The sequence below is a fragment of the Pipistrellus kuhlii genome, unplaced genomic scaffold, assembly GCF_014108245.1.
Source record: "Pipistrellus kuhlii isolate mPipKuh1 unplaced genomic scaffold, mPipKuh1.p scaffold_m20_p_8, whole genome shotgun sequence".
Lineage (NCBI taxonomy): Eukaryota > Metazoa > Chordata > Mammalia > Chiroptera > Vespertilionidae > Pipistrellus > Pipistrellus kuhlii.
In genome coordinates, this window is record NW_023425584.1 from 61,004,072 (window position 1) to 61,032,030 (window position 27,959).

The following is a 27,959-nucleotide window of genomic DNA, read 5'->3' on the forward strand; positions in this document are numbered from 1 at the left end:
CCTACTTTTATTACTATGAGATAAAATCATTTTTACACAAATTGGCACATTTCTCAAGAAGCAGAAACATATGATCCAGAGGCCACCCACTAGCTCAGATTACACATATGCAGTAGATTTGACCACAGTTCATAAAATACAGCTCATGAGGGACAAATCTGAAATTTACTGTTATATACAATTGGATATCACCAGTTTAATCAAACAAGCTTTTGGCACATACCTGATTCTGTAATATGTTCTAAGCCAGAAATAAAGTAAGAAGAAAAAGTAGGGAGACTGGCCATGATTTGAAGGACACTGATTCCCAGATGGGCCAGTAAGTGGCCCATTAGGACAATTCCGCAAGCATTTGTGCCTCCACTTTTAATTATTTTCTTTCTTCTTCTTCTTTTTTTTTTTCTTTCTATAAAGAATGTGCCATCTTTTAAAATATATGTTTATTGATTTCAGAGAGGTAGGAAGAGGGAGGGAGAGATAGAAACATCAATGATGAAAGAGAATCATTGATTGGCTGCCTCCTTCACACCCATATGGGGGATCGAGACCACAACCTAGGCCTCTGCCCTGGCTGGGAACTGAACTATGACCTGCTGGTTCATAGGTCAAAGCTCAACCACTGAGCCATGCTAACCAGGCCTTTTTTCTTCTTTTATTTTTTTAATTGAATTTATTGGGGTGACATTGGTTGGCAAAACTATACAGGTTTCAAGTGTAGAACTTAATAAAATATAATCTGCACAGTACATCATGCATCCTCACCCCAAGCAATGTCTCTGTCTATACCCTTCTCCCACTTTTTTTACCTCTACCTCTTCCTCACCCCCTTCCCCTCTGGCTATCACCACATTGTTGTCTGTGTCTATGGGTTATGTATCTATGTTTTTCTTGATCATATTTTTCAGTTATTGTTTTATTTACTTGCCCCATGATCCCAGTTTGCTGGTTGACCATGCCAGGAATAGAGAGAAAAGCAAAAATGTTCAGATAGGGGGTTCAGCTCCTTGAGATTCAGAGTATTTTCAGAGCTTCCTGGGTCACCAGAGGGAGAAAAGATTTTTAAAAAAGACAAATGAGCCAAAGCCGGCTTGGCTCAAGTGGATAGAGCATTGGCCTGCAGACTGAAAGGTCCCGGGTTCGATTCCGGTCAAGGGCATGTACCTTGGTTGCGGGCACATCCCCAGTAGGAGATGTGCAGGAGGCTGCTAATCAATGTTTCTCTCTCATCGATGTCTCTAGCTCTCTCTCCCTCTTCCTTCCTCTCTGTAAAAAAATCAATTAAAAAAAAATAAAAAGGACAAATGAGCAAGTCTGCACACTTCTTTTTACACCGCCTTGATCAAAGAAGCATTGGTGACTTGTAACTATTATTTTTCTGAACAACCAGAATCCTCATAATCTAAAAGGAAGTTTGTAAGCCAGGGCACCAAAATATACACACTGTCTTTAATAAAATACACTATAAGGCAGAATAATAGATAATATGAAAATGGAGTGATCTATAGCTGGGAAGTCTCAATGAAAAAGAAAAATCATTGTGGTCACAGGGTAATGAGATGTTTGAGTTTGAAATTTTGAAAGTGGAGCACGGCTATAGGAGCATGTCTAAGTGGCTAATGGAATAAACGTTTGGTAAATAGCCTCCAACATCACCACCAATGATCTTGCCAACTAGTACTCATGTCCCTGTGGAATCCCCTCCCAGGTTGAATAGTGCTGACCTAAGTAAGCAAGGAATATTTCAGAAAAATGGAATGTGACCTTCAAGGCTGGGTCATAAAAGATATTGTGGCCTGTGCCTTCTTCCTTTCGGAATCACTCACTCACTCTGGAAAAATCCAGCTGCCATGATGTGAGGAGACTTAAACAGAGATATGAAGAAGTCCTTGAGGCTCCGGCCAACAGCAGCACTACATTTTCAAGCATATGAGTGAGCCGCTTTGAGAGTCGATCCTCCAGCCCCAGTCATGCTTTCAGATGAAAGAAGCTGCGGGCAACATCTTGACTGCAATCTCATGATAGCCTGATCCAGAATCACCCAGCTAAGACCCCACTGGATTCCTGACACACAGATACCATGTAAAATAGTACGTAAGACACTAACTTTTAAAATAATTTGTTATAAAACAACAGGTAACTGACACCTGAGTTGAGAGGCGAAGCAGGCCTATTTATGTCATCTGTAAGAAGAATGAAGATGAAGATCACTACAAGTAAGCAGCTCCAAGAACCAATATACCAGTGTGTGGAGTAAACAGACAAATAGATTCTGATATCACCCAGGATACTGGAAGTACTTAGAGAGAAGAGAATCAAGAACCCAGCTAGATCCAAAGTAATTGAAAAGAGTGAATGGAGGATGGGCAGCTGAGAGGTAAGCATGTCAAAGGAGTAGAAATTTTCCTAAGAAGAAATAATCATTTGGAAAATGAACTGAGACCCAGTGAAGGAGTCGCTGATCTTTCTTCTTAATCCTGGATGCACAAAAATGGTTACTAGGGGTAGGTATGAAAGCACATAACAAACTATAATAAAACGTTAATCACATCTTTAATATCAATCGAAAACTTGTTATAATAACTTAAGAGCCTTGGCCAAGAAACTTTTATAAGGAAAAGAACTTTTGTTTTCCAGAGTCTTACAATGTTTTTTAAACAAGCATGGCTTGCTGCACTACTCACAATATAGCAGAAAAGTCACGTTTCTTTATCTTTTTGAATAAAATTATATCTAGCTTTAAGGTCTTTCTGAGGACCACAAGCCATCTTTTTTTCCCCTCCTTCTTACAACTTTATCACTTTCCTGATATCATTGCAAGATTTAGGAAATGGGCATTCGAGAGAAATGTGGAAGAGGCCTCCTTATGGTCGGCCAGCATAAGCACCCTAAGCTTCATGGTGAGGTTTCCGGTTCTTATCCCATGGCCTGCTGAAAAGGAGAGGTGTCCACCTCTTTCACTGCAGCTCCCAAGGCCACGATGCTTAATGCTCAGCAGCAGGCCTCTATGCCCAGACCCTGCTCAGTGTCACGGCCAGTTACCAAACCCACCACTCCTCTGTCCTTCCTGGTTCCAATAATCCTATGCTGTCCCAAGCTGGACCAGCATCATCCTGTAGAAGCACCAGCCCCCACCTCCAGCAGATAATCCAATAATATGATTTCAATCATACATACAAATCAATAGCACATGCTGCTTTCAATTTTTCATTTCTATAGAAGGTGTCCATTTTCTCCTACTGTAACAAAGGAGCATTAAACACAATAAAACTGGGCTATACTTCCTGGGAAAAGAAAGAGAAACGTATTTACATTCATTTGTGAATGACTAGACAAAAACAAGAAAAGGTGAGTTACTAATTTCTAGAATATGTATCTTCCTGGGTATGTTTTCTCTTCCTTGTTCATTTTGACTCAGGATGAAATGTATGTTTTGCTTAAGTTTTTATTATGACATTTTTAAACATAATAAGTACAGATATCAATGTAACAGACATTCACATCAATATCAAGATGTAGCAGATGTTACTCTATTTCCATATTCCTATCATTACCATTTTTTTTTTAGAAAACCAGCACTAGATAACAGTTGAAGCCCTTGCTCCCTTGCCTGATCCAGATCCCAGAAATTTCTCCCAGTGCCTCATCTTTTTCATCTTCTGTGCTCTTTAGATTAGACTCTGGGTCAATTCTACTGGTATTGACGAAGGAAGATGCAGCACTTCGTTTCCAAATGAACTCACCAGGGAGGTTTTTGTGTGGTTATTTTCTGCCCTTTAGATTTGGCTCTGCTACCTGGCCCGTTCTTGTCACAGCTACTTGTTACTTGGAAGTTCAAAATGTAAGAGTATGTTATGAGATTCTACAGAATAATAAAGAGGTTGCAAACAATTTTTCACAAATGTAAGAGGGTCCGTACTGGTCCTGAAAAATACTCATTCACCATTCATTTATTTCTTCAACAAACATTTGTTGGATGCTCATGATGGGATAGGCATTGGGCTAAGAACTCAATGCTGCCATGTGTGTAAATTTCATTCCCTGTGTTTGTCTGTGTAATCCTATTATGAACTATGTCTTTAATACACATCATAGTCATATAATAACTTTTCTTTAATAACTTGAAGTAAAAAAACAGTAGACTCTTCACTCAATTTGACAAGTGGCTAAATTAGTTAATAGCTGCTGGATTTACTATTTTAGGAGAATCTACATACGACTCAAAGTTAATGCACTGAGCTGAGGACTGTAGTAAGAAGACCATTCCTTATGAGTGTCACACTTTCTCCAGAGAACCGCTCGCTGTACTTCTAATTGATTAAGAATATGTTAAAAAGAAAGGTGATGAATTTCAGATACAAAGTCAGGGTGTAGAAGAATAAGTGTAAATCCTGTGTTTATTAGATCCATAAAAAAAAAAAATTCTATGCTAAACACCTTCAACTTCTAAGAACCCATCCCTCAGACCTGGGGCTGCCTTCCTAGCTCACTGTTGGAATTCCTGATGGTGGCAGTCTGAGGAAACATGAGTTCAGTTACCAAATATAGTTGAGTGGAGTAAGAGGACAGATGCGATTCCGAGGCCACAGTTGCCTCAAAGTGACCACGGACCAAGCAGTCTGTCATGAAGAGGCAAGGCCAACCTCTGCTCCCCCAGAAAAGAGGAAATGCTCATCTGAACTACATCACCTTTTTCGGAGTCATCAAAGTAACCAAGGATTGAACAGGTCTGTAAGATGTACCCTAATATATAACTAGTAGGACAACATTTGTTAATTAAAAAAAAAAAAGCTAAAAGCATAATAGCAGTTTGCCTGAAGGTGTAATACTACTTAGAAGCTATCTTGATTTTTCTTTCATTTGGAGAGGGAAAGTAATGGGATTTTTGTCATCTTTTCAAAAACAGAATATAAAAGATTAATCTGCATGCTTTATTTCTACCTATGTTGTCAAATTATTGCATTCTCTATTAGAACCTGAAGCATGCGAAATTGCTGACACTAATATCAAGAGGATTAAATGTAGTTATGGAATTAACATTTGTCAAGATTGTGTATGTGTTTTGTTTACAGAATATAAGAATGTAGTTCATTTGAACCTCACCCATACTTAAGCTAAATACTGATGGCTTAAATGATACACTTTAGCTTTTAGCAACATTTTAAGTTGTTAATTACACTTTCAAGTTGTTGTTTTTTTAAATCAGTTGACAGTAATAGCAGACATTTTAAATTATGTCTATGCATAAAGTTTATATATTTTTTCTGGAAAGATAAAGCTTACTAAAGGAAACTATAGTCCAGTAAAATGTAAACATCACAGTCTAATTTATATCTTGTTGTTTTAAATTACACATGAAATTGTCTTGAACCCAATGCATGAGGTTAATACAAAATGATTTCAGGTTCATACCACTTTTTCAGATTTGCTAAAAACACTAATTTCCTTTTAGTACGAATAATGTAGTCTTGTGCCTGACTATAGAATATTATTCAAAATCTATTTAATCACGTATGTGCAGAAATACTTATTGCCTGATAAATATACTTTCAACATTTCCTCCTCGAAGAAAAAAACGTAAATGTTCACCGCTATTATTCAGATTTTTAAAATAATTTTTTACAGATTATTGCTAACAGTAGACAATACCTAAGAGATTTACCAAGCTAACCATTGCTCCGTAAATACATGGTTACATATTCCTAGAAAACAAATTAGTCCTCTTGTGTTCTAGTGTCCGATATGGATTAAGATCTATATCCTGGCGATTCTATCGTCAATTCTCTGTTTGAGTGTCTCTTGTTTCTTGCTAAAACTGAGGGTTGAAAAGGTACTAAAGCAACAGAGTAAGTATCTAGATTACACTGGACAATTACAATCACTTAGATATCTTTATCTCGTTTTTTAAAAATGTAGACAGGAAACATTAGTCAGGTTTCAAAATAAATCTGGCACGTTCTTAAAGATATACCGACTGAAATCTATTATACTTCCAAGACAAGAGCCTCCACGTCATTAATAATGTGTGTGTGGAGGATATCAAAGGGTATCAAGATAACGAAGTTGCAGTCAGGAATTTAGGTCATCTAAAGTTCACGGTTGTGTCCTGTTAAATTCCAGCAAAGAATACAAAGATTGAGGAAAACAACTCTGATTATAATTTGTAACTGTTAAATGATATTAGAGGATAAAGAAAAAAATTTAGTAAATAGGTTTTGCATTTAGGTGGCAGGAATTAAGCCCTGAATGAAGACAATGGCAGTGGAAATGGATGATTTAGAAGTAAAAATCTAGATATTTGAAACTGATTCAATGTGGTGGACAAAGATGATAACATGAAGAGGCTACCAGGAACAATTCCAAATACTCTCTCTCAGTACGTTACTCTATATGGCTGCTATGGGGCATTAAATGAGCTATTATATTATGCTCCTGAAACTGAGATAAAATATACTGTTTGAAGGGTATTGAAGACAGTAGAATAAATATGATATATCTTCCTGTAATAACACTTTTACTTAAAGATTAATGAAAAAAGAAATCCACATGCATTAATAAGAAATAAATGATAAAAATGTGCATTTCTGCATCAAATACGATTTTAGAAATGTTTTATGTTTGACTTTTGCTCTATGGGGCCCTTAGTGAAAAAAAAAATCATAAATAAAAGATGAAGGAAGAAAGGAAAGAGGAAGGGAGAAAGGAGGGAAGGAATAAAGACAATTTAGGTGATACAAACAAGCTATTTAACATTTCATGAAGCAGTATCTTTTCAGAGAACTGTCAAATAGGGCAAAAGTCAGGAAGCTTTTATAGGATAAGAAACAACGGACGAGAAGAAGAAAATTGGGAAATATCTGATTGGCTTGGGCCACCTCATTTGGGGTGAGAAGGAACAAGGAGGCAGTATAAAGGCCAGTAACTTGGCTTGCTGTTCGTTCGGGGATTGGCTGACTGGATGGTCAAGCAGAGCACTAACACGGACATGAGAATTATCTCTAAGTTCATGGGCCAGGGTAGCTCCAACTTGGGTCTAGAAGGTTTATTCCAACAGAAGGAAGAAATTTAGTGTAGAGACTGCCTGTGATTCTAAAACAAGAGGAAAAAAGTTTTAAAACTTTTCAACTTTGGTTTTAGTAGTTTGGGGGTTATTTTTAAATAGTCTTAGCACTGAATCATTGTACCAACAGTTTTTACTATTACTTTAGTAGTTGTTTGAACATGAAAGTAAACAAATAAAAAGACTAAATTTAAAATCATTCATAATTTTAGCTTTTTTCTCTAAAAAAGAATGGGAAATAAGCAACAAAAGTTTCTCCTAAATGTCTCACTCATGAACCCTGCCCCTGCTTAAGCCCTATCACAGAAGTAGTAAGCATTAATTGATTGGTGCATGTTTTTCCATCCTTTTTCATTATTTTTTCCTAACCATATATACATTTTTAAATGCCTATTGAAATGGTCCTATATGATCTCTCTTAAGTGCCTGGTCCATGGGGTATGGGGATATTGTGTTATACTTGGTATCTGTCAGCCTTTCAGTAACTTTTTCTTTCAAATTTTCAACATTTCTTCAATGTAGTTCAAAAACAGATGGCAAAACCTCCCCCGTTATCTAACTTCTTAAATAAATAACTTTCATATTTCCAATGGTTTTAAAAAAACAACTTCGTGGTTAAATATAGGTTTCAACCCTAATTCTACCATTCCCTGCCGGTTCAACTTTGTCCAGATCACAGAACATTTTTATGCTATAGTTTGGGTAATAGGAATAATAAAATGAAAATAATGTCTACCCCATCAATTGTTATGAGAATCTAATAATTTACTATGGAAAACCAGGCAATTCATAACTTAGCAGTTGTTGCATAGTTAGTCCTCAGGGAGGCTAGCATTTATTGTTATAATTGAGTTTTTTCTACAAGACTATTTCGTGTGCATGTGCCTTGTCTTCCCCACGTTCCTCCCAAGTCAGGGAAATATTGTATATTTCAACAGCCTGCAGTGCCCTGCCTCATAGATATCACAAAAGGCATGACCCACGGTATATTTTTACTGGCAAAAGAGAAGATTATCCTGGACATCATAGATCTGGATTTTATAATCATCCTCAAAAGTCAGCAACTCTAAAAGCAAATGCTATTCATCATTTCTAAATCTGCCTCTCTATCTTTTCTATTATTTGTGTATTTAAATATGTATGTGAACTTTATATGACATATTACATATTCAGGAACTCAAAAATAAATGTTTTTCCAACTACCAGGATAACAATGCCAAGACAATGTTTGATAAAATTTTTATGTCACAATGTGTGATATACAGACTGAATATAACATATTCATTGTAAACTTACATGTTCTATATTCCATACTAGAACATGTCCAACAAAATTCAGATTATATACAATTATAAGTAGTCTATAAATTAAGTGGCATAAATTTCCTTAAGAATTAATAAAATCTGCACAACATTTAAACAAAACAGGTGACCATGAAATTTTACATTTGAATATTTGCTTGGGATAAGCAAAGATGCTGATAAGCTGCCTGTGGAAGTTCAAGGTGGAGGGGAATCTGAACTGCCCCACAGTACTTGCTGCCCCCACCCCACCCCAAACCTTTGCTTCACCGCATGCTTGCAGGTGAAAATAGTTGCTGATTATGAGCGTTTTAGGGGAAGTGATCATTGGGCTAATCAATAATATCATAACTTTATACAGCAACAGATGGTTTCCAGACGTGTGGTGATCACACTGTAAGGGATAGAAATGTGAAATCACTATTTTATACACCTGAAATGATTAGAATATTGTGTGTCAACTGTACTTTAATTTAAAAAAAATTGAACTTGGCGTTATACATAAATGTCAAAATTCACCTGCAATAATTTGCCTTCCTAACACTATGAAGACACCTCAACTGCCTCCGTATTACCATCCAAAAACCTAAAGCAGGCATAACTCTTTATATCAAATATCAAATGCCAGTTTTGTCTTTCTCCATCATCGGCCACGATTCAAACCCTTTGCTAAGCACTAGCCATACAGAGACTGTCAGCTGCAGCTCCTGCTTTCAAGGTGTTCACAGTCTAACAGGAAAAGGGCTCTCAAACCCGCATTGATAATCCAGTCAAGTGACTCTTATAATAAATACCGTGCCATGTTCAGAAGAAGGAGAGAATTAATACTGGCTTTGGAATCGTAGAAAGCACCCAAAAGAAGTGAAATTAAGTCAAGTTTTCAAGGATAAACTGGGGTTTGAAACACAGAAGCAGAAGGGAAGGACAAAAGAAACAGTGTGTACAAGCATGCAGACATGAAAGAACATGGCATGTTCAAGGGTTGACCGACAAGTAGACCAGTGAGGCATGACTGCAATATGGGCCAAAAGGACAATGGAGCGTGAGGCTGGAGAGCTTACACCAGAGCCGATCGCCCAGAGGCATGCAGATGACCTGCATATGCTGCTATAGACCTTCTCCCATCAGCCCAGGGGTACCCTTGGTGGTGGGGGAGGGGGTAATATTAAAGGAATGACATGACCGAACTTGTAAATTTGATCATTCCTACCATCTGAGATCTACAGTTATCTGTTTAAACTATTTTAATAGCAATTATCATGTTCCTCCTTGTGTTTAAGTCATTTTTACCCTTGTCTAATCTCTCTAATCTCTCCTGCTGGATAATAACATCATTGAAGGAGACACACTATGCCTGGCTCATCTCTGCTCTCCTTGACACTTCCCTTGCACCTCGTAAATGATAAAACAGGGGTTCAACAGAGTTCATTCTTATCTAACCACTTATCATTCCAGAAAAGGCAAGTGGCAGAGAGAAAGAATGACTCTAAAATGAGCAGAGCCAAAGAGCCATTTCTCCCCTAGTGAAGAAGCTAGAACTACACAAATTTTAAGAAATTAGAAAATAGTTCATTATGAGCGTTTTAGGGGAAGTGATCATTGGGCTAAATTATTAATGATGAAGTCAGTGAAGACCTGAAGGAGAAGAAAACTAAGAAATGAGTTTCCAGGAGATTTAAATTCCTTAGGTCCTTGGTTGGCAAAGGACCACATGCGGCTCTTTGGCCCCTTGAGTGTGGCTCTTTCACAAAATACCATGGCCTGGCAAATCTGTTTTGAAAAAGTGGCATTAGAAAAAGTTAAGTTTAAAAAGTTTGTCTCTCAAAAAAAAATTTCAATAGTCGTACTGTTGATATACGGCTCAGCTGACTAATGAGTTTGCCGACCACTGCCTTAGGAGAAGAGGGTAAAAGGAAGGGGTAGAAAAGTGTTAAAGATGTAGGAAAATATTCCTCCTCAAAATTTCAAAATCTTACAATTCCACTTGCTAAAATGGAACACTTTAATGTCTTTGGCATTTACCGCCTTTCCTCTTTACTCATTAAATACTGCATAATTAGTTCTTTTTAATGTGTTTCGCTTATGCATCTAACACACCAGCCTAGAATTGCCCAAAAGACTGTTTGAAATAAAACATGAAATCTCGGGGAAATAATGATGATGTTTGCAGCTGTATTTCTTTTGATAATGACCTTTTTTATTTGGGGGGAGAGAGTTTGACTGACACGAAATCTCTGACGCACAATTTTCCAGTGAGTCTGGGCCACCTGGAAACCTCCCTTGTCCATCGGCGTTGAATGAGCATTTTCCCCAGATGACATGCATGTTCTAGCAGCCATCGCGGGGTTGTAAATTAAACCAGAACCATATATGCCGTAGAGCTATTTTTTTTTTTCACTGTGCAAGTCATTTTTAAGCTACACCTAATCCTGACAACTGGATCCCATCAGATGGCGCCTCTTTAAACCCAAAATGTAAGTTAATAAGCAGGTGATTGAATCTGCCTCCGGCAAACACTCCCTATTTGAAAGAAGCACTGGAAATTGTTTCATCATTCAGAAGTTTGCTAAGCTTCCTCGTGTGATGTTTTGCATGAACTTTTAAAACGTACCAGATTATATTCACTTCACATGAAATATAATTAATAGCAGAACTCTGGTTTCTGACCCACAACTTGATTAGTCTGATATATTGCTTAGAGGGCTTGGTGGTTAAAACTGTAATTCAGTGGTAGTAACTGTGTGGTGAAGGGAATGAGCTGTGGAGTCACTGTCTGGAGGTGAATCATGGCTCTTTTCCATTCTCTGCCTCCGTCTCCTTCTTTTTAAACTGGTGCATGTGGTGAGAATTTGAAATGAAACAACCTATGTAGTGGCTCTTGACAAAATGCCTGCCTCATGATGAGCTGTTCATTGTTAGCCATTATCATTGTCATGATCATCATTTTTAGTCCTTATGTATGTTATGTTATATGAATTCATTAAGAAGCTGATGTTCTATAGCAGGGGTTGGCAAACTTTTTCTGTAAAAGTCTGTACACATATTTTAGATTTTGTCCGATCATACAGTTTCTAAAGCAACTACTCAACTCTGACATTGTTCCACATGAAGAGTCAAGGACAGACACACTCTCAATTCAGTCACAAGTCAAAAGGCTCTGCCTTTAAAATGATCCATTCAGACATTTCACTGTCTTAATACATCCTTCCAGATCAATCATTTTCATTACACCTTTTGTTGTTTTCACTATGTCTTTAGTGCCTTAATCTCTTTATATTCAAACTCCTACCTATGAATTCCAATGCAGCATAGATTTTAGAACCCATCCCTGCCTTGCAATATTTCCAACAGCCTTGCCCATTTCCCTTCTATCTTACCTGTGTGCCAACACCTCAGTCATCTACTTTCACATCTGCAGCTGGACTGCTGAGCTCTGGTGGAGAGAAGTGCCTGATCACACAGATTAATGACACTGCAAATACATTACATCTAATTTCAACTGAATCCTCACCTATACATCCTTAAGGAAATTTCTCCCTCTCTACAACTATTTCAAATTGTCTCCTGTTCCTATAAATTTCCAAATGCAGAGAAGCCTCAAGATAGGAGCTCCCTTTCTTTATATTACAAATCTCTCTCTCTCTCTCTCTCTCTCTCTCTCTCTCTCTCTCTCTCTCTCCTATGTAGTGGCTCTTGACAAAATGCCTGCCTCATGATGAGCTGTTCATTGTTAGCCATTATCATTGTCATGATCATCATCTTTCTCTCTCTCTCTCTCTCTCTCTCTCTCTCTCTCTCTGTCTCTCTCTCGCGCGCACACACACACACACACACACACCACATGCTTTATTATTTCTCTTCTTTGACAATGGAAGAGCTATCCCCTTTCAACCTGAAGCCATTATATATATATATATATATATATATATATATATATATATATATATAATATGCTGTGTCCATCCGAACAGTGCTATGATGCACACTGACCACCAGGGGGCAGAAACTGAATGCAGGAGCTGCCAAACTGTTCTTGGGTGATGCACCCCGTAACCAGAGAGGAGAAAACCCAATTCCTCACAGGGCCACATGATTCCTCCTGTTGCTGGGGCACTGTTGGCCCCAAATCTGGTGTACAGTACACTTGTGTTATGTTCCACACCCTGTATGACAGAAATTTTGCAGAGTGCCCTATCGCATTCTGGGACCCCTTAGGGGATGTTGGAGAGCCAGTTTTGACCCAATCACCGCAGGCCAGGCCAAAGGACCCCATATGCCAGAGGGACCACACTCACTCCACAGATGCCCTTTGAGTGATGGCACTACCCCAGGTGCGGCCGGCTGGGGAGGGGCCATGGGAGGTTGGTTCTAGGGCGTGTCCAGCCCATCTAGCCCAGTCCCACCCCACTGGCCACCTTCTAATTAATTTCCTTTCAATGTGCATGAATCCATGTACTGGGTCACTAGTTTGTACTGTAATAACCCATTTCATCTCACATCCTGGGAGACCTGCTCTATAGATCACCCCCACTTTCTTACATACATCTTCTGCTTCTCCCTCTCTACTGAATAATCCCATTCACCTTGAAACAAGTCCCTGGGCCCCATCCTAATAAATAACCTCACTAAATTTCAGACTTTTACCCAGCTGCACTATCTCTTCTCTTTCCTATGAATTTCTCCAAAGAGTCAACCACACCTGCAATCTATAGTTCCTTTCCTTCCATAATTTCTTAACATATCTGGCATCTGGTTTATATCTCTGTCACATACACTGAGCCTGCTATTGCCAATTGTGCTAAGTTTCCCAGTTGCTACACCAAAAGTGCCCACCCTCTTTCATGGGATGTTTCCATGATACCTCATTCTCTTGGTTTCCCCCCAACTCCCTGGTGGATTCTTCCCTTTTCTCTCCTAATGGCTTTATTCACTCCCTTGGCTTATGGTGCCACATATCCTATCCTACATAATAAAACCCTAGTTTGCAAATTGACTGAACAGTGAAACAGCTAGTCCCTATGATGCACACTGACCACCAGGGGTCAGATGCTCCATGCAGGAGCTGCCCCCTGGTGATCAGTGCCCTCCCACAGGGGGAGCACCACTCAACCAGAAGCTGGGCTCAAGGCTGGCAAGCTCAGCAGGGGTGGAGGAAGCTGCTCCCACCTCCACAGCAGGGCTAAGGACTCCCAGAGGATGTTGGACTGCTGGCTTAGGCCTGATCCCTGCAGGCCAGGCCGAGGGACCCCACCTGCCAGAGGGACCCCACTCACTCTGCAGATGCTCTTTGAGCCACAGAGCTACCCCATGTGTGGCCAGCCGGGGAGGGACCACAGGAGGTTGACTCTAGGGTGTGTCCAGCCTATCTAGCCCAGACCTGCCCTACCAGAAGGAGCAGTGGGACTTCCCCAGAGGGGTCCTGGACTGTGAGAGGAAGCAGGCTGGGCTAGGGACAACCCCTCCCCCCCCCTCCAGTACACTGTTGTCATGTACAGGGCCTCTAGTGGGTTAATAATTCCCAGTCCAGCTCTGGACCACTATCTCAAATTACCTTCCAGTATCAGCACCAGAGTCCCTGAGTTCCCCCAGATGTGAAAAGTGCAAGTCAAAATTAAGCTTCTTTTTCTTTTTCTTTTTTAAACTTGCTCCCCAACTTGTATTAAGTGAGTTAATGGCACCGTCCACCCCACTGAGTAAGATTGATTCATTCAATCAGTTGTCAACTTCTGTCCTTTCTATTATCTATGAATTGGGGTTGAGTCCACGCTTTTCTGCCTCAAGTGTCACCTGTTCACACTTCCATCATCTTTTTTTTTTAATCTACTATCAATTGTGTTTCTTAATAGCAAGCAACAGAAATATTCTTTGGTCAACTTGAGTGCAAAGAAATTATTAATAGGAGTTGTGGCAACTCACAGAATGAAGCTAGGAATCTATGCAAGAGGCAAGACCACAGAACTGTGACTGGGCTCCTGTGGCTATCCCTGCTGCCAAAGCTACAGAGTTCACACCACATCTTCCATCTCCAACCCCTGATACCCCCCTGCACAGCTGCCACTGCTGCCCTGAACACTCCATGGTGCTGCCTCTGCTGTCACTGTGTGTGTCCAGCTGTCAGAAAGGTTTCACCAGGTACCCTGCTTCCAAGTCCAAGAGATGGATGCAGTTAATTGCCACGTCCGGGCCATGTGGCAAGACTTACACCCACGTTGCAAAGTGCTGGAGAAGCAAATATTTGGAGATTTTACATCCCATTCCGATACATAAACTCAGTTTTTCACTGAGGCTCATAATATGAGGAATTATCCAAAGCTAACAAGAAGGTGCAGATGGTGGGCAACCAAAAATAAAACAATGAGAAACACACGCAACCCCTAACTACTACAGACCCCTTCTTTCTTTCACCTTGCCTCCTCTTCCCCTGACTCTGCCCTGACCCAGGCTGTAATCAATATTATTTCTTAATTGCAACTCTGGGATGTTTTTCACAGTCTTCTTTTGTCTCCTAACTGTGCACAAGATAAAATTCAAGCTCTTCCTATGGCTTCCGGACTTCTCTGAACCACTCCTGCGTTTTAACCTTATCTCTGGCTATTTTCCTCATCTCCAGGTGGATTTCTGTTTAACCGAACCTCTCTGCGTCACCTGAGTCTGCCATACTTTCTCAGGGATGCAAGACTGTACATTCAGGCCCTGGATAAGGACATTTTGGTCCATGACAGACCCTGTAGTGGTCCCATAGGACTATAATGGAGCTAAAAATGTTCTATGGCCTAGCATTGTAGCTTAAGGCATCTCTGTTTTTCCTAGGATCTCAGTCAAGCAAGACTGTACATTCAGGCCCTGGATAAGGACATTTTGGTCCATGACAGACCCTGTAGTGGTCCCATAGGACTATAATGGAGCTAAAAATGTTCTATGGCCTAGCATTGTAGCTTAAGGCATCTCTGTTTTTCCTAGGATCTCAGTCAATCAGTAGCAATTGGCTAGAAATGCTTGAGGCACTCACCTGGGCCCCATAAGCTTCCCACAGACAGGTCTTCTCCAAGTACATTACACTTGGCCCACAGAACACCTGTGGGGTGTTTATTTTTGCGTGTGTGTGTTTTGGGAGGAGAATGGAGGTCTCAAGACACACACACACACACACACACACACACACACACACACACATATATATATATATATATATATATATATATATATATATATGTATATTTAATCCTGAGGATATTTTTCCATTGAATTTTAGAGAGAGTTGAAGGGAGGGGAAGAGACAGAGAGCAACATCAATGTAAAAAAGACACATCTATTGATTGCCTCCTGCATGCACTCTGACCAGGGGATTAAGTCTGCAACCCAAGAACATACCCTTGACAGGGAATGAAACCCAAGACCCTTCAGTCTGTGGGCCAAGGCTCTATCCACTGAACCAAACTGGCTAGGACCCCTGTGGTTCTTATTATGATTGCAAGACACCCTTCTGTGATAACTATTAAGAAACTTAAAAGAAGAAAAAAGAGTTTTTGACTTACAGGGGCACAAAACTGGTTCTTAAATAGAGGGCTGGGGGTTGGGGGGAGGGTGCTTTGTGGGTGGGTGCCTAGGGTTTAGAGCGCTCACTCTTCATTGGTGACTTTAAAACATAAGGACAAGAATTTAAAGTGTCAGAAGAAAACAATAACAAACAAGCAACCCAAATGGTCAGTTATCAAATTCAGCCAACATTGAAAACAAAGGCGCCTCAGTCACAGGAGGAGGCACCTGGCTCTAATCTAGTCCTGTGGCTGTTGTTTATTCTAGATCGCCTTTGTTGAAGCAGATGCCTCTCAGAGAAAGATACTTTTTTGAGGACAAAGGCACCCTCAGCAACTTCCACAAGTATATATATGGGGAGGTCTGTTTCTTTAAGAACTTTATATGGAACAGCAAGAAACATCACAAACACGTGCCTCATTAAGGAGCCCGCACCAGCTGAAATCAAATAAAATTGAAGGTTCATAGACAAGAAGGCCCGCCACGTGACAGTGTCCTGTGAGGCATGGTGGACATCAACACACGTCGCACTAGGTTCTCAGTGGGAAAACCAGAACGATTGCCAAGGTCATCCCCAAGGACACAGGGTCACCTGGGTGCTGTGCCTGGAGTGACAAAAATGTATACACATTTAACATCTGATAACCCACTTAATTTTCAATCCTCTTCAGGTTTAACTAATTTGAAATAATTGGTAAAGCCAGACTAAGCTTTGAACAAAGAAAATTTATCCTAAAGTGCCACCAGACTTTTTATGGGGACACATAAAAGATAAAGTTTATGGTATAAAATTGGCAACCGGCAACGAATTGAGGGAGCACAAATAATGAATAACATTATTCTATTTTTTTTAGTAACATTATTCTTGATGTTTGCGATTCCATTGCTTCGCTTTATCAGCAGTGCCTTGACAAAAAAAAAATATATTCATTTCTATAAATGCTTTCAAATTTTGAAAATGAACTGTGTGTTAATAACAAGGACTTTTAATCATTCAAAGTTTGTATACATTTTTGGGACATCCTGTGTCGACATGGTCTTTTGTGCCTCCCGCTGGACTCAAAACCAAAACCACCTCCCCTGGGTTTACTACTTACACACTGGTTCGGACTGCACTTGGGATGGCATTCCCGCTGAGGAAGAGAAAAAGCTCCAGGACGTGGTCCACACCCTGGCGCAAGCCAAGGGGACCTCAAAGCTGCAGATGCTGGAATGCAAAGTCAAGGTCTCCCCAGACAGGCCATGCAAGAGGGCGTCGAGGTGCACAGGACTCTGCGGCTGAGCCACCAGTTCATCGCCTGCTTCCCAGGATCCTTTGTGCCCAGGCGTCCAGTAGCTGCAGCGCCGAGATGTGGACAAGTCTGCGCCTCCAGAAGGGGAAGGAAATGAAGCCCCGCCTTCTAGCTAAGCCGCTTGCCATGGAGAGATTACTGCACCATATTGCACAGAAGCACAAAGGGAAAACGGCTCCACTTTTAATACCATCTTAGCCCTTCTGGAGGAGCTGAGGGTTGCAGAGCTGCGGCCAGGGAAGCTGTCTTCTACTCTCGGCAAAGGCCAGCAACAGCGATGTGGCGGTTGAGAAGAAAAAGCCTCGGAAGAAAAAAAGTTGCCTTTGGAGACCTCAGACAGAAGGTGTCAGCTCTCCTGGCGCTTGTGATGCCTGTCCATGGTGGAACAGGACGATAAAAATGCGATTGTGCTCTGCCAGGGGTGTGCTCTGTGCCCCGTTGTCCCTTCTAAATGCTAACATGGCACTTGACACACTAAAACATGCATGCTTGTTACTTATTTGTATCCTTTATAGACTATTAAGTTCAATGAGGGCAGAAACCTTGTCTTTTCCAAATTTCATCTGAGTGTCTAGCACACTGCATGGCATGTCCTTAGACACTCCATAAACAGATCTTGAATGGGGAATTCTCTTCTGTGGGGAATATCTATTCCAGAGTCTGTTGTAAAAGTTAATCACTTAGAATCAAAGGTTTTGTTTCCAGTATTTACCTGGACTTTCAGCTTAGCTCCAGATGCGGTTGACACAAAATTGTTAGATAGGACAAGGGTTTCAAGGTTTGGACCATTCTAACTAAAGGCTATTTTTGCTAAATGAAAAAAAGGTAACATGGTATTTTGCAGACCAGCTATAAACAGGATAAGCTTGGCAGAAACAACCTGATAAGTGTAGCCAACTTCAAAAAGAAGAAATCAACATGTAATTGACCAAGCAGTGTATACCAGCAATGGCTAAGCCTCCTTCTGCGAGGCAGAGGTGTGGCTATGGGTCCCCTGTCTCCTTTACTTGCTACAAGAAAGTTAAACTACCTTGTGACAACCACGTCTTGATTTTTAACAGAGCACCCCAAGTTGTGAACTTTTTGGATTCAGTAATAAAATGTTCCTCAATCTCTAACCGCACTGAGTTCAGTACAAAAAGTGAATTAAAATAAGATCTATTCAAATATTCAAAATACATTGGGCATAGCTATTCATATATGGGCTATATTTCACGAGTTACTGAGGAATCAGAGTGGTTCCATCGGGAACACAGACTGAACAAAGGCATCAGGGTAATGTTTGGGCTGATAAAGAGGGGGGCAATGATGAGGCCACTCAAACGGATTTGTAAGATTTACTTGGGCAATAGTGGGATATACGCTTCAGTGGGTAGAGTGGGACTAGAATGTAGAGAATCTCAAAATCTCACAGGCTCAGCCAAGTGAGTAATCTTTCTAAGTGGACATCTAAGACACAAGTGTAACATTCGACTAAAGAAGATATGGTGGGTTCCTAATGAGCTTCAGGATCTCTGTTTACAACCTTCAGTTGAAGTAGTAGATTCTGTGAATCATCCTGTGTGGCAGCAGGTTCTTGAGGTGCATTTCTGGGACCTCCTACATTACGTTTTTTGAGATTAGAGACTTTCAGGGGCCAAAAAAATGCAAGCTAGCTCTCTTGGGTCATATGAGAGAAAATAACATGACACTTAATAAAAGAAAATCTCATCACTCAAGGCAGAATCCCTAGATGGGAAATTGCTTCTAAACAAGCAGCTCCATTCTAACCTCACAAGGCATACTGACCTCCCCAAGAACGAATGTCTCACCAAGTTCACTCCCACCCAACTAACAAAGTTGCGCTTCACCACACTCAGCAAGCCTCCTTTTATTGACTTCCAGACTCAATTGTGAGGCAAAATTACTTAGGAAGTTTTCTAGATTTTTTTTATTTTTATGACTAGTTGATTGATTTTTAGAGAGAGGAAGGGAGAAGAGAGCAACATCGATGCAACATCAATGGGATGCCTCCGGGCATGCCCTCTACAGTGGATCAACCCCACAATCCAGGCATGGGCCCTGACCTGGAATCGAACTAGCAACTACTTAGTGCCTGGGATGATGCCCAAACAACTGAGCCACACCAGCCAGGGCAAGTTTTCTAGGTCTTCCCTCTGTCATTCTATGAACAATGTGTAGAAAAAGAGCAGTATACTTAGAGTAATGAGAGAATCATTGCCTCACAATATTTAGTCCAAAATGCAGTACAAGTTAAATTGATGCCAATTATTTGGCAGGTGTCAAAATATGTATTTAATGCTGGTAACATTCTCATATAAATGTCCTATTCAGGGCACATGGTTCTCTCACATGTCTTTGAAGGTTAGATAAAGCTCGCATAGCAACCAAGCTCTTTTCCCTTGCCTTTGACATGCTAACCAAATTCTAGGTTATTTATATATCATTTGTTTAATGTATTCTCCAGTCCCCCATCTTTACCATACCACATGACTTTTACCTCTTATTGTGTTAACAATCTGGATCAAGGGTCAGCAAACTTCAGCTGTGGTGCCAAAGCCATCCTACCATCTGTATTTTCATGGCCTGCAAACTAAGAATATTTTACATTTTTAAACTGTTGTAAAAAATAAAATTCAAAAGAAAAATAATGTGTTTGACATGTAAAACATAAAATTCAAATGTCAGTAATAATAAATAAAGTTTTATTGGCACACAGCCATGCTTATTTACTTATGTATTCCTATGGCCGGTTTGATGTTCCACTGTCAAATTTAAGTCGTAACAATAGAGACTGTACAGTGCACAGTCAAAAGTATCTACTATCTGGCCCTTACAGTTTTCCAATCCCAGATAGAGCATGACTACACTTCTAGTGCCTGAAACTTTATAAGTGATTATTAACTATGTGTTAAATTAACTGTTGAATTAGTGAATATGAAAGCACATGGCTGAACAAAGAAAAGGATGATATAATAAGGTATCAAATATTTCATTGAGAGCTTAAAATAAGTGAATATTGGAATCAAAATGTATGTTGTGGTTATTTTAAAAACAGGATCAAATTTATTAAACTATCAGCAAGTTAGTAATATCATGACATCAACATAATTAGAGCTTTCATAAGGTCTATAGAGGAGAGAAGGGAGGGGGCTCTGAGAATGCCCTCCTGTACTCATAGTCACTTACAGCGCCTACTCCAAATACCATCTTCTTGAGTTATTCAGTGCTGGTCAGTAACATACTTAATATTCACTCACAGGGCAAATATTAAATTAAGATGGTAAATACAAGTACACTTAATGTTTCTTAGTTAATAGAGCAGATTATTTCCAAACAGTACAGTTGACTCTTGACCAACAAGGGGGTTATGGAAGCCAATACCTCTCCTCTTTTAGAGCTGAAAATTCATATGTAACGTTTGACTTCCCCCAAAACATACGTAACTCCAGTTGGACCTTTGCAGCAGAGGACTCAACCAGCCATGGAGAGAAAACAGCCTTTTCCAGGCTGCAGGTGGGAATCATCTACAGCTGAGAATGAGAAAAAAGCTGTTTTCCACCACAGGTTTGTTCAATCGGCAAATGCCGAACTGAGAATAGCTAGGGCAGGCTGTATTTAAGTAGAAAAACAAACAAACAAACAAACAAACAAAAAACAAACAAAAACCACGCAGTTCAGCTCCTTATTGTTAAAGGGTCAACTGTACACAGGGTGTCCCCCAAAGAAATGTATGCCCACTTTAACAGCTGAGAGCTCAGTCTTGAAAAGGAAATAGATCTTAACAAACTCGGCCTTTATAATTATTCAAAGTGTGGGTATACACTTTTGGGGACACCCCATACTTGTTGACCTTAACGTTTCTCCCAATTTGTGAGTTAGCAGTCTTTGGATAACGCACACAGAACATTGCTGCTCACAGCCACTCTGTGCATGTTGTCTTCCCGAACAGAAAAGTCAACGATCCCCAGCGGCTCTGGCCTTCCTTGCGGAAAGCAGACAGGGTGTATGAAGACTATCCAAACATGTCAGAGACGTCCTCCCATGACTCCTTCTATGACTCCCTATCAGACATGCAGGAAGAGAGCAAGAATGCTGACTTCTTCCCTGGGCTCTCTGCTTTTCTCAGCCAGGAAGAGATCAACAAGAGCCTGGACCTGGCCCGGAGAGCCATCGCCAACTCCGACACAGAAGACCTTGACTCGGAAAAGGAGATCTCGCAGATTTTCAGCACCTCCCCGGTGAGCCTCTGCCAGCACCCTTCCCGCAAGGAGACCGGGTCATCGGGGGCGCCCACCTCCTCGGAAAGGCCTCGGGATCCCAAGCTTGAGCAGCCGGAGGGGCTCTCCCCGCAGGGCTCCAAGAGGAAACCTGCCCTCTCGCCCCTGCTTGCCAGACCCAGCTACATCCGGAGCCTCCGAAAGGCTGAAAAGTGCGGGGCAGGCGGTGCCAGCGGTGCCAGCGGTGCCAGCCTAGGTGGAAAGCCCAAGCCGGCTTATCCCGGGGAGCCCGGCGCCCAGAGCCAGCTGTGTGACAAGGCGGCTAACTTCATCGAGGAGCTGACATCCATCTTCCGAGAAGCAGCCAAGCCCAGAAACAGGAGCCCCAACGGGGAGTCCTCGTCCCCGGACAGCGGGTACCTGTCTCCCAAAAGCCAGCCATCAGCCCTGAGGAGTGCCTCGGCCAGCCAGAGCCCCACTCAGGACCAGCAAGAAATGGAAGCGGAGGGCAAGGTCCCCGAAGCCACTGGGCACTGCTACCCCCTGGCAGACAGGGGCAAGGATGGGCCGGGCAGCAGCATCCCTCAGCCCCAGCCCCAGCCCCAGCCCCAGAGCGCACCCCACTGCTCCTCCTCGGCCCCTCGCTTCCTCCAGAAGCTGCGGAGCCAGGAGGTGGCAGAAGGAAGCCGAGTTTATTTGGAGTGTCGGGTCTCGGGAAATCCACCGCCTCGAGTCAGGTAGGCATGTTTTCATGTTGCATTGTCAAAAAGGAGCTGTGCTGAGTTTTGATTGTTGCTTTAATGTGGGAGGAGGAGAGGGCTCCTGGCTGGTTAGCCCTCTGGGGCCTGAGGTGTTTTTCAAGGACCTGCTTGGCGAAGGCATCCCAGCATTGCGAGTCCTGTGGACCTCCGTGTCCCTGGTGGGTAGGATATCCTAGTAGTATTTGTTGTCATGAACCACCTAGTACCTGGGAAGGCCAAGGACCGGACAGGTATGGGGAGTTATTTTGGACTCTGGAGTCCGTAACAGCCAGGGAAACTTATAAAATGTGCAACTGAGTTATTCAGCATACTGTGAAAAGTGTGTGCCTAATTTTGAGGAGTCGCTGAGGATGGCTGAAGGCGTGGCTAAAGCTAGAAGTTGTCTGGGGGTACACAGATGAGAGGCACAGGTGTACGCGGGGCAGACCCCAAGAATGCCACTGAGGATATAATCTGGCCTAAGACTGGGCTCAGTTGGCACATTTTCACTTAAGATAATCATTCTTACACGCCTTCTGTGCAAGCAGAGAGGGCAGAACTTTCCTAGCAAAATTAAACCAAAGTGGGAGCGCTACATGTAGTCTGTGATTCACGCCCAGGCTACACCCACTAGAGCCCAGGGCCCAGAAAAGAGTAACAGTTACATAAGCGTGCCATTAGTTGGCACCCATACACACATCACCATGTCCATTGTGATTTCTATAAATCTCTTCTCCTTCAATGCAGAGTTTATAACTTCTGTGCAAAAGGTTAAGAGGAGGGACCCTGGAGTCCGACTGCAGGGTTTCTAGTCATGGCTCCACCTTTGGACCAAATAGGCAAGTTATACTCCGGGACCCAGTTTCTTCATCTGTGAAATGGAAATCCTAATAGCACCTACCGCATTCTATTTTATGATGACTAAACACAATAATATGTGAGAGTAAAACAAGGCCTTGCACCTAGTGGCTCTACATTTGCATCACCTATTCTTGTTAGTATTTCTCATCTCTTAATTTCATATGCAAAATAAAAGTAACATTTCTCAAGTTAGGATTAAGTATACTGGTAAAAAAATAAGCCACTTATTTTCAAAGTTTTGCTTTTATTAATGAGACATGTTTTAACGAAATTACATAAATATTAAAAAGTAAATTAAAAATCATGAAATTTGGAGAAATTATGAAGGACATCATTGTCTAAAGTGCACTGGTGTTTTTAATTAATATAGCATTTCACATAATACAAGCTTTATTCCTCTTCCTATATCCACTAATACATACTTTGCTAGAGTTGGTTTTTTTATTTGTTTTTACGAATCATTGCTCACAAACATGGTGTAAGCATTAGCATACCTGGCTAAAAAGTGGTGAAATTAGAGGCAGGGAATTTTTCCCCCCAACCAATTTGTTCAACTATAATAATTCACCTAAGTTAATTTTTACAGCAATTTTACCATATTTCTTTTAGAAACTGACAGCAGGGGGCAGTAATAAACTTCTTAATGGGTTCATTCAATTAAATATGTCATCTTAAATTCTGTTAATACTTATCTTTTCCATTAAAATGCCTTTTAGTTTTGTCTAAGACAGAGATAAAATTGAGTATTTCTTTTGAATTCTATTTAAAAAATTTTAAAACCCACTAATCTTGGGAACAAATCATTCTTCGTTAGAAATATAGTCACATGTCACTTAAACAATTCCACAGATTTTCAAACTACATGACTCCATTTACATTTACCTCCAAAATAGGGCCCTTCCAAATGTATTACCCTGGCAAGCAAGTATGCAACTCCCTTTCTAATATGACAAAAATCAACCCATTTAACATCAAAGGATTAACTCAACTGTACCAAAGTTCATGTTACCATTTGGTAATTTGAGGGGCCACCAAATTCATGCACCTGCCTCTTTTTTTCTTTATGGAAACAGGGAGGCATTAATTTAATTAGTAGTTACATAACTATTAACTAGTTTTCTCTGGTCAACTCTCTGTCCACCAAAGCCCAGACCAATGCTTATTAGTCATAGCAAGTTGTGCCCTTCTTGAGTAATTAAGTCTTTGATGAGAATGCTCCATTGTTTAAATGATCATAGTTTGCTGATCATTTTTATACCCTTCTGAGTTTTGGGGTGTTGGGGAAGTTTGGATGGTTTGTTTCTTTGTTCAGTTGGATGGTTGGTTAGTTGGTTTTTGAGGGGTAAAGTAAATGAGCATTGGATTCTCTTAATTTCTGTTCTAAAGATACTGGTCCTCTCTGCCATGGATGTGTAAGTGCACCAAATGCCTAAGAACATTTACTGAGCTCCTTTTACACATGAGACATGGCAGTCTAAAGAGAAAATCACCTTTGAAAGAAATTTTGTGTAAGGAAGAAGACCTTTAAGAAAGAGTTGCTGCACTGGGGCATTTCAGAACCTGACTCATACTGACTAGTCCAGGGACTCAGAAGTAGAGGTTAGGTGGACCTATTGATTAGTAGGCCACCTCCAGAGGTCCGAGAGGCAGGTGACAGAACTTATGGAGAAAGGCCTCCAAAAGCAGAGACTCAATAGACCCTGGCTGGTAAGTGTAGAGACATTCAGTGCTGGGAAGTTGGCAGCTGTATGGGAGGTGAGTGAGGTGTGGTGCAGTTGTCATTGGTAAAATCCAGACTTACTTAAAAGTAATGCACCACAGGAAAATATGAAAGCAGGTATCAGGTTCCAGATACAGGGAGGGGACTGGAGCACAGGGAGAAAATTCTGCCCTTTAAGCATTTAGATAAAAGGGCAAGGCTACTTACTGATTCAAAAGGACAGAGCAGGAAGTATAGACTTAGACATAATTAAATGAGACAGGATTTTAGTGACTGGGTCCAGAATAGGGAAATAAATTGCTAGACTGACAAGGCTGGGCTACTATGCTGCTGGTCTGGAGTCTCTTATATTTTGCCTAAATAGAAAGCATTTGGTCTGGGAACCTGGACACAATGAAACTTTCAGATACAGATGAAGTAGCCCAGCTAAAGGAAAGATTGATGGGAGCAGTAGGATCAAAGCCAGGCCAATAAACTCAAGACATTTCTACTTTATGTACAATCTCTTCACCTTCCCAGAAATATAACTGGCACAAGATACCAGTTATCATAAATAGGACTGAAAAAATTCTATTTTCCTCCTCTGTTCTTACGTAGTTCCAACTAAAACTCAACAAAAGAGAGGAAAGCTGATGGAAGAAAAGCTTATGTGTAATAAATTGAAGTTATTTACAATTTAGATAATACTCAGTTATATACAATTTAGACACTACTCAACTTATAAGTAAATTATTTGTTGACAATTTTAATTATTACATTAAATTTTTAAAAGTCAGAATTTCCCTACATCACTCACCTTTCTTGTTCTCAACTTTAGTTTGTTGGGGGAAAATTCATTTAAATTTTATTTAAAATTACTTATAGGGCCGAAACCGGTTTGGCTCATTGAATAGAGCATCGGCCTGTAGACTGAAAGGTCCCAGGTTCAATTCCAATCAAGGGCATGCACCTTGGTTGCAGGCACACCCCCAGTAGTGGATGTGCAAGAGGCAGCTGATCAGTGTTTCTAATTCTCTATCCCTCTCCCTTCTGCTCTGTAAAAAAATCAATAAGATAGATTAAAATAAATAAATAAATAAATAAATAAATAGATAAAATTACCTATAGTAATTTATAAAAATAAGGCCTTATGTTTTCAGTTTATACTTAATATTTTATTCTGGCAACCATATATTTTAAAGCATATAAGTAAAAGGAAACTGAGGTATAAATTATTTGCCAAGTAACAGAAAATAATTATTAGTCCTAGAGACTGGAATATAACTCAGGTTTTCTGATTCCTGATCATGTACTGTAGTGATTCCTAGAAGATTTAGCTACTGTCCCTGCTGTTTTGCTGCTTGTGCAAGGCTTATTGACAAGTTTCAGAAATAGAAATAAGTGAAATTAATATGTTAAAAAAATCTGTTAGGATTGGAATTCATATTCTGAATATCTTTAAAGAAATGGTGTCCTAATAATTTTCACAATATTCTATATTTAAATAACATAGCCATTTATAATTTCTTTCTCTCCAATAAGTTAATACTAGGAAACAATTCAATCACTCATATAACTAACTGCAAACTAAACATCATTTCTAATTCATGAATACTAGTCCAAACCATCCTTATATTCAAATTACATTGAAAGGTAAATATGAACATACTTAAAAGGAAAAAAAAAATCTCTTTGAAACACCCACTCTTTGCAGTAAAAATGGGATTCAGCAATAGTTCAACCATGTTTAATATTCTAAGTATAATTACTCATAGCTAATCATAACATGCCTATTAGGTTGTCATTATTAGCCCAGGAAAGATTCAATTTATGTACACATAAAAGCAATTAAATTATTTCATTTTATAATCAAAACTCAGCATGTCCAATGTCTCTAATTAGTTTACATTAGCGAGACTTTGATCATCATCAAAGGCCAGAGCAAGATTAGCCATATCAAAACTGCAATGCTCTGTGTAGAAATTTCCATCTTCCCAAAAGAAAATAGAAATATATACAGGTTGCCAATTCACTTTTCTTACTAATGGCAGGTGGTATATCCCATTTGCTGTCCACTTTTTTTTTTTTAAGTACCTATGTTTTATGGATTTTTTACAGAGAGGAAGGGAGAGGGAAAGAGGGCTAGAAACATCGATGAGAGAGAAACATCCATCAGCTGCCTCTTGCACACCTCCTACTGGGGATGTGCCCACAACTAAGGTACATGCCCTTAACCGGAATCGAACCTGGGACCTTTAAGTCCATAGGCTGACACTCTATCCACTGAACCACACCGGTCGGGGCTTGTTGTCCACTTTGGTTTGGGAAAGTGGGTCAACAGTCTCACCAGCTAGTAGTTATGAATATGTATGTAGTAAAATTAAGATTCAGGTGGATTAACCCAAGAGTTTTGTTCTGTTCAACAGTATTGTCAGTGAGATACCAGATAGTTCTATTAAATTACCAATATGAAAAACTGCCAATGAAAGTGTTGTTACTGCACGTGAAATTTAAATAGGCACAAATAATCTCAATTGTGTGATACACAGTAACATTAAAGATGTATATATCCTAAACTGTCATGTAGTATCCATTAGCCTACTTGATATCTGTACTTGAATATATAACAGATATATCAAATTTAATATATCTAAGACTGAACTTCTGATTCTCCTCTTCTCCAAAAACCTTCTCTTTCTAAATCTTCTCCATGTCAACAAATGGCAATCCTCCTCCTAGCTTCCAACTGTCCAAGAAAATAATCTTGGTGTTGTCTTCATTTCCTCTTTTAATCTCTCCTCACATTATCCAATCCATCCAGCAAATCTAAGTGGCTCTACCCCTAAAATACTCAGAATGTGACCATGCCATATCACTACCACTAGTGAGGCTCTGGTTCAAGCCACAATCATGTTTCTCTTGGATATTTGCACTCTTTCCTAATCTGTCTCCTTGTTTCCATCCTTGCTCATCACAGTCTACATAGCACCTGGCATGATTCTTTCTTTCTTTCTTTCTTTTTTTTTTTTTTAACTGATTTCAGAGAGGTAGGGAGAGGGAGAGAGAGATAGAAACATCAATGATGAGAGAGAATCATTGATTGGCTATCTCCTGCATGCCCCCTACTGGGGATTGAGATTATAACCTGACTGGGTATTGAACCGTGATCTCTTGATTCATAGGTCAATGCTCAACCACTGAGCCACACCGGCTGGGCTGGCATGGTTCTTTTGATGAAGCTGTGATTGCAACA

General features: G+C 40.3%; 1 protein-coding gene and 1 long non-coding RNA gene across 5 annotated transcripts in view; one reads left to right on the forward strand and one right to left on the reverse strand.

Annotated features, from left to right (window-relative positions):
• Window positions 1–425: 425 nt before the first annotated feature.
• Window positions 426–26,984, reverse strand: LOC118711736. Its single transcript, XR_004985820.2, has 2 exons — window positions 26,931–26,984; window positions 426–562 (listed from the first exon to the last, which is right to left on the reverse strand). It is a non-coding gene; the product is annotated as an uncharacterized LOC118711736 (long non-coding RNA).
• PALLD (palladin, cytoskeletal associated protein) overlaps window positions 21,178–27,959 on the forward strand; it is a 375,164-nt gene continuing 368,382 nt past the window's right edge. Inside the window, exon 1 of one of the 4 annotated variants that reach the window (XM_036425035.2) lies at window positions 21,178–22,143. In XM_036425035.2, the coding sequence (XP_036280928.1) occupies window positions 21,212–22,143 (932 nt within the window). In that variant the 5' untranslated portion in view covers window positions 21,178–21,211. The remainder of the gene's footprint in view (window positions 22,144–27,959) is intronic. The other 3 variants (XM_036425040.2, XM_036425034.2, XM_036425036.2) reach the window with 3 other exon arrangements.